General features: G+C 37.8%; 1 protein-coding gene across 4 annotated transcripts; it reads right to left on the bottom strand.

Moving 5' to 3' along the window:
* Window positions 1-2,256: 2,256 nt before the first annotated feature.
* Window positions 2,257-4,827, bottom strand: LOC109114851 (uncharacterized). 4 transcript variants are annotated; one of them, XR_016078771.1, is made up of 5 exons: window positions 4,387-4,827; window positions 3,862-4,175; window positions 2,933-3,556; window positions 2,720-2,846; window positions 2,257-2,610 (listed from the first exon to the last, which is right to left on the bottom strand). XR_016078771.1 is itself a non-coding variant. In XM_088892086.1 (5 exons), exons 3-4 carry the CDS (start codon window positions 3,467-3,469, stop codon window positions 2,748-2,750), a joined length of 630 nt encoding a protein of 209 aa, XP_088748212.1. In that variant the 5' UTR covers window positions 3,470-3,556; window positions 3,862-4,175; window positions 4,387-4,827; the 3' UTR covers window positions 2,257-2,610; window positions 2,720-2,747. The 4 variants fall into 4 exon arrangements, 1 of the variants encoding a protein (XP_088748212.1); XR_016078769.1 differs by having other exon boundaries at window positions 2,939-3,135; window positions 4,387-4,785; XM_088892086.1 differs by having other exon boundaries at window positions 2,939-3,556.
* Between the last annotated feature and the right edge of the window lie 2,832 nt (window positions 4,828-7,659).

Here is a 7,659-nt window from a genome sequence, read left to right as displayed (position 1 = left end):
ACAAACTTATTCGACCTAGGAAGATTTACAAAGGATGATGCACCTGCGGTGTGGGAGTGTTGAGGTTGGTACTTTTGCACTCAGATCATAGGCCCTCCTCCTAATACACTAGCACAAATTTCCCACTGATAGTTGTCCATACTACATTGTGCATGAATGCGTGTCTTGTCGCTCCTTTTATATGTATAGGAAAATCTATGGGCTACGGAGTATTTAGACAGGGTGGTTCGAAATGTAGCCACGTCTTCGAACACTTGGTTGACTCCGGTTATGAGACCATGCCACATTGTTGATGCCATGCTACCGCTTTCAGATATACCATTTGAGCCAACACACATATGCATGCTTTGGTCGTCATCGGAGTCGGGTTCTCCGTAATCATTCGAGCAATTCACATCCCCCGCTGGTTCATTCAATGAGACTGTGATGTCCGAGGATATGGTGTTGTACCAAATAAGTGTATGTATGTCACGTTGGTGCTGAAGTCTTAGGGTGCATCTCTACTCACACTGGATTGTGTAATCTATCTTCGCAACGTGTGGGTCAATCCCAAAACGCCTACAGATGTTCTACATGAATGAATCTAATTCTGCGGTCTAGTTTATAATAATGCCAACTGATTCGCCATTAAAGTTGCAAATGCATAAGATTGACTTATCCACCCTAGGGTCTATATGTGTTTTTGAATGGAAGGCACACCTACAGAAAAAGATCGATACCATCAGTCATAACTATTCATGCAAAGAGAAAATGGGGGAAGAAAACATTTAGATGAACAAACACAATAGTGTATTAGCCGAAGGATATGTGGACCGCCAACAACCTTGGTGGTGAAGGGTTGTGCTTATGAGATAACTACTTCTGATGGGGGGGGGGGATTTAAATGAGAATAGGGGATGTGTAGACTTTGGTGGTATGAGGTGCAACCCAACAACCAAAGGGTAATCTGATGTAAAGGAGGAGTATTGCAGCATGATGCATGTTAGACGGTTAGTGCGATGACCCTTCGACAAACATCACCATAGGCTGGAGGTATAGACCGGACCTAGGTAGTGCTTCACCCATGACTTGGCCGCCCATGCATAGCGACCAAGGCAAACATAGCGTGATGCAGCCTAACGACCAATGGCCACTCAAGTGTAAATGTAAAGGATATTGGCGGTACGAGGTGCAGCCTAACGACCAAGGGATAATTCGATGTAAAGGAGGAGCACTATAACGTGATGCATGTCAGATGGTCAGTGCGATGACCCTTTGATAGACATCACCATAGGTTGGAGGTATAGACCAAACCAAGGTAGTGCTTCACCCATGCCTTGGCCGCCCATGCACAGGGACCAAGGCAAGCATAGAATCGGTGGGAGGGCAGTGCAAGTCAATGACCAATGGCCACTCGAGTATAAAGGAGACCGGCGGTATGAGGTGCAACCCAATGACCAAGGGATAATCCAATGTAAAGGAGGAGCACTGTAGTGTGATACATGTTAGTCGGTCAGTGTGATGACCCTTCGATAGACATCACCATAGGCTAGAGGTATAGACCCGACCTAGGTAGTGCTTCACCCATGACTTGGCCGCCCATGCATAGGGACCAAGGCAGGCATAGAATCGATGGGAGGGTGGTGCAGGTCAATAACCAATGGCCACTTGAGTGTAAAGGATATTGGCGGTACGAGGTGCAATCCAACGACCAAGGGATAATTCGATGTAAAGTAGGAGCATTGCAGCGTGATGCATGTCTATCGGTCAGTGTGGTGACCCTTCAACAACCATCACCATAGGTTGGAGGTATAGACCAGACCTAGGTAGTGCTTCACCCATGACTTGGTCGCCCATGCACGGGGACCAAGGTAGGCATAGAATTGATGGGAGGGTGATGCAGGGCAATGACCAATGGCCACTCGAGTGTAAAGGAAATCGGCGGTACGAGGTGCAACCCAACGACCAAGGGGTAATCTGATGTAAAGGAGGAGCACAACAACGTGATGCATGTCAGTCGGTCAGTGCGATGACCCTTTGATAGACAGAGTAGGCTATTAAAACATCTATAAATGGGGTGAAAATATTACTCTAATTAACATACTTCACATTCTCACTAAATGGTACTGCATTAGGGTCCAACCCATTATTTCTCAACATTCTACGAAGCCTATTAACTTCATCAGGAAGTGCCTCGTTCTACTTTCTTATCGAATCATACTCTTTGGCCTCTGTACAAAGTATTTGATATTCCATAGATTCCACACAAGATTTGCAAAATCCCTTAAAAAATCAAATTAGAAGTAGTTTAACAAATTTCAACATTAACAATAAGTTAACTTGTATATAAGTCAAAACATGTATGCTACGCTAATAATAACTTTTGCCCACACCAACCGCACCCGTGACTAGCATCCTCTCTATCAGAAAATGGTTCCTCACCCACACTATGGTCCCCTCGGTCTATAAACTACATATGAACACCAAAGGTTAATTACTACCATGTACTTGGATCACATAAAGGACTCCACTGTAAAGAAAAAAAATATCATTAATTCAACCTACACAACCCTCTGACCGAACCTTCACTAAGGCCATCTCCTTGCTAGTAGGGTTCAAAACCTCAATAACCTATAACAAGTTTATAAATCCATATGAGATCTTCATTTTCCACAAAACTAAACAAATAAAAACTATAAACACCATAAGTAAAGGAACATAAGTGAGAACCATTTCTGACCTAGCTTTCTTCAACAAATCAGCTCTCTTCAGCTTCCACTGATACCCATGCTCCCCCACTTAAATAGACAAGGACTGGCATCAGGAACTAAAGGACTGAATAGCGTTGTGTGCTTGTAAAGCCATGCCTACAAAAAAGAAACCAGCCAATAAGCGATCATTAATTGAATGAGATTAACATAAAGAGTAAATAAAAAAAGTGAATGCCATTCACACTAACCATCAACACAGCGCTGCATCCAAATAGGCAGCCGCTATACGAGGATGATCCTCCACTCGATCCAGCACCACAACGGGAAACAAACTGATCAAGACCACCGACCAAGAATTCATGTACGCGTTTACCCCAGGCATAATCACTAATACGTTGTAAATCATCAACATATCTAGCCCAGAAGGATCTCACCATCGAATTGCCTTGGGGAAACAACACATAACCGAATAAGAACAAAATAATCAGCTTCACCACCTCCTCAATGTGCTCCTCACCATCTAACAATGCAATATTTATTAGCCTACGCCACACTAGATCCAACTCTGTAGAGGTAGAGTGATTTTCATCAAAGCCAAACGATTTTTGTAACAATCCACTACCAAGAAGGCCTTCCGGTAGGGCAACTGTACTATCCGACAAGTCAAGACCCGTTATCAAGGAAACATTAGCCTCATTGAATTGCATAGTCCTTTCACCAACTATAAAGCAGTAGCTAGTCGAGTTCCACAACTTTACTAGAGAACTCAAAAGGGACATCTCTACAATCACCTATGGCAGATCCAAGAAGTGTCTAAAGGGAGTCTGTTGGAACCTTCTCTTGTGCTCCAAACTTAGAAACAAACTCTGCAACATCTTCCGAAATCATTTCGTGGAGCACCTAGTCCTAACTTTGTCACCTTACATTTTCTTGTCGGGAATTTAACACCCTAGTAACAAACTAAGCACAGTGTACCATTTAAATTTCATATAAACAATGACAAAACTCAATTATCACTCAACAAAACCAAGAAATCAACTCCCAACAACAAGCCAAGAAATCAGCAAAACCAAAATAAATGAAATATACAATTAATTCGAAATGGGGAAGACGTTGTAGCTCTAGTGATGGGAGATGAAGATCCAGTGATGAAACGACTTTGAGAAATTACCTCCGGTGATGAGAGATGAAGCTCCGATGATTAACGACTCTAAAAATGGGGAAGACACTATAGATCCGGTGATAAGAGATGAAGCTACGAAGCTCCGGTGATTAACGGCTCTGAAAATGGGGAAGACGTTGTAGCTTTGAAATGGGGAAGATGTTGTAGCTCCGGTGATGAGAGATGAAGTTCTAGTGATTAATGACTCTGAAAAATGGGGAAGATGATGTAGCTTTGGAGATGAGAGATGAACCTCTGGCGATGAGACGGCTCTGAGAAATTAGCTCCGGTGATTCGGCGATTAACAACTCTGAGAAACGGCTCTGAAAAATGAAGAAGAGGTTGTAGCTTCGAAATGCTGTAGGTTCGAAATGAGGAATAAGGCGATGAAAAGACGTTGTAGCTTTTCATGGAGCTCCGGTGATCCTGTGATTAAGGGCTCTAAGAAATGACTTTGAAAAATGGAGAAGAGGTTGTAGCTTCGAAATGCTGTAGGTTCGAAATGAGGAAGAAGACAATGAGAAGACGTTGTACCTTTTCGTAGAGTTGCGGTGATACGGTGATTAACGGCTCTGAGAAATTGCTCTAAAAATGGAGAAGAGGATATCGTAAGTTCGAAATAAGGAAGAAGACAATGACAAAGACGTAAAATTTTGTATAGGGGTATAACGGGTATAACACTAAAGTTATGATGACGTGGGGGGGGAGCCAAAACAAATTTCGGATTTGTTGGATGGGGTGGCATGGGTTTCGATTTCCATACGTCCTTAGTTGAGATTTTGATTTCTAAGGGGGAGTTGCTTGAACAAATCCCTTGATTTTAACCCAAACCTGGTCCATTGACACCTATATTCTCATCTTCTATCAATGGACCAGATATTGTCTCAATCCAATCCAACCCAATATAAATTCATTATGGATGGATCAGGTCCAATCCAATCCAATAAATATTTTGGACCATTAAGTCTGAATTGGTCCAATTCAATGTCTTATTGGTCAGTCCAATTTGTCCAAATTGTTTTTAGTTTGTATTGGATTTGAACTGAATGTAATATAAAAAATAAAACATATAAAAAATTACAAAAATATATTAAAATTAAGAAAATCTAAAAATTACAAAAATATACCCTTTTTGCATTGAAAAAACACTTTTTGTAAAAGTGCTTTGATAAAAGTACTTTCATAAAAGTGCTTTATAAAAGCACTTTCATATAAGTGCTTCTATAAAAGTATTTTCGTAAAAGTGTTTTCGTAAAATTTCTTTTGTAAAAATGCTTTAATAAAAGTACTTTCGTAGAAGTGCTTTTATAAAATCACTTTTGTAAAAATGTTTTTGTAAAAGTTCTTTCATAAAAGTGCCTTTACAAAAGTGCTTTTGTAAAAGTGCTATTATAAAAGTACTTTCATAAAAATGCTTTTGCAAAAGCACTTCTGTAAAAGTGGTTCCATAAAAATTCTTTTGTAAAAGTGATTTTATAAAAATGTTTTCATGTAAAAGTACTTTTATAAAAACACTTTCGTAAAAGTGTTTTTGTAAAAATGCTTTTATAAAATTGCTTCTATAAAAGTGCTTTCATAATAAAAGTATTTTTATAAAAGTGCTTTTGTAAAAGTACTTTTCATAAAATTATTTTTATAAATTTACTTTCATAAAAGTGATTTTTATGCTATCTTTGGTTTTGATTGATTTCAAATTAGACAAAGGTTTGGCTTGATGATCGGATTATTGAAAACTTGGTTTAAGTCCAATTCAAACTAATAAGAATATGAACAAATTTGTTTTAGATTGACCCAATCCAATAATTATAATGAACCGTTCAAATCTGATTTAATAAGATTTGGATCGAATTGGATCCAACCCCAAACCAGTTGATTAACACCCCTGAAATAGGTCCAACCCCAAACCTTTCTGACTTTAATCCACCAATGCGATACATATCGGCTAAATGATATTTTGAACCTTGTTTTTGTTCTAGCAAAACACAATATTTGCTTGCATTATAAAATGCAAGGTATGTTTTCACTATTTCTACGTTTAATTTGTTAGCATGATTGGGCACAACATATTGAGAGGTGAAGTGCAAATCCTACGTATTTTATTACTAGCATGAAAAATTAACATTGGTTCCACACAAGATTCAAAGTATCGGAAACACTATGTGTATCGGAAATGCAAATTTAAGAGATGTATCGGGATACACCTTGGATACGCATGTGTACGGACGAAAAATTAAGATACACATGAAAACACATGGAAATGCTATAGATATTCTAATAAATCATAAATAAACATTAATATCACTAAATATAACACATAAATGAGCTATTTATGCATAAAAATAACATGTTCTAATGGGTTTTATGAAGAAAGACATATTATAATCAATAAACGGGAGGTCGGGAACAAAAACATACTATCTAATTATGGACATTATAGATCAAGTAATTATTTTGCATGTTTTATTCTAAAAATTAAATTAAAATTAAGAAGAGTAAATATATAACAAAAAATTGAATGGATTTATGGATATAATAGATGAAATAATTATTTTGCATATTTTATTCTAAAAATTAAAAAAAATATATCAATGTTTTAAAACATAGAAGCATTCCACTACCTAGAAGCGTGAAGCATAGTTCAGAATGCAAGACGCGTAAGCCTCTCGAATACAAGGAGATGAAAGTTTCCTTAAGAGGAGGAAGGAGGAAGGGGGGATTTCATTTTTTTCTTTATCTTTAATAAAAATATTTTATAATAAGAACAATAAAAATGCATAACAATTGTTAAAAGAGGGATCATGCATAACAATTGGGCTACATTGAAATGGGTGATAAGGGGGTAGGGGACAAACCAAAATTGGGCTACATCGAAAAGGGGACCGCCCCCAGTCAAAGGGGCAAGGGCAAACGACTTTCTTTCCCCTTATCTTTTTTAACATTGGCTGAAAATGTAAAAAAAAAATTTGAAAAAACATATTTATTTTCGCTCTTTTTTTCACAACCTTGAAAAACTTATTGAATCTTACAAATTTATAGATGTTTTGACAAATTTTTATAAGATTTGAGTCTTTAGAAAGGTTAAAAAGCTTTTTAAAGGGTTCGGGAAAGAAATAGGACTTCTAAAATGGGTTTAAAAGCCATCTTTTGAAGAGAATTTTATTTGCGATTCCACCACAGTAAAATCGTACTATATCGGTCAATACGCTACTGTATCGGTAGCATATCAACCAATACAGTGCCGAAACGCACCGATACTCAACATTACAGGCACGATACGGCCATAACACAGCATCGATACAACGAATAGATATGGCACATTCAATTTGGTACCATATACCATGCCAAAAACTTGCCAGAACGATACATATCAACCGATACGGGTCGATACGTAACAAAATTTTGAACCTTGGTTCCACAGCATGCTGAGCACCCATCTGCGTTCAGCTAATACTTCATCCGGAAGAAAAAAGGGGCGGACCAAATTAACTGCACTCACATAGTCCCACCATAAATTGATTTTCCCAATTTTTCATACAAGTAACTTTCTCACCTAAGAAAAGTTTACCAAAACATTATTGAACAAAATTACCCTTTTTAATAATAGAATTTATGGGTAAAAATGATCAATTATTTAACTTACCTGGATAAATTTAACGATAAAAAAACACAGGTAAATGCATTTACCTACTAAACCAGAAAAAAATAAACGGAGCCTAGATATCTAATTTCTTATTGACCTTATTTGTTACCTGGATATTCTGGCGTAACTTGAAGAAGGTGATTAGATATTTAGATTACCAAGGCTTA

Source organism: Nelumbo nucifera, chromosome 7 (genome assembly GCF_055504915.1).
Source record: "Nelumbo nucifera cultivar China Antique chromosome 7, China Antique-T2T, whole genome shotgun sequence".
Lineage (NCBI taxonomy): Eukaryota > Viridiplantae > Streptophyta > Magnoliopsida > Proteales > Nelumbonaceae > Nelumbo > Nelumbo nucifera.
Note: the sequence above shows the minus strand (reverse complement) of the source record. Positions and strands in the feature narration are given on the sequence as shown.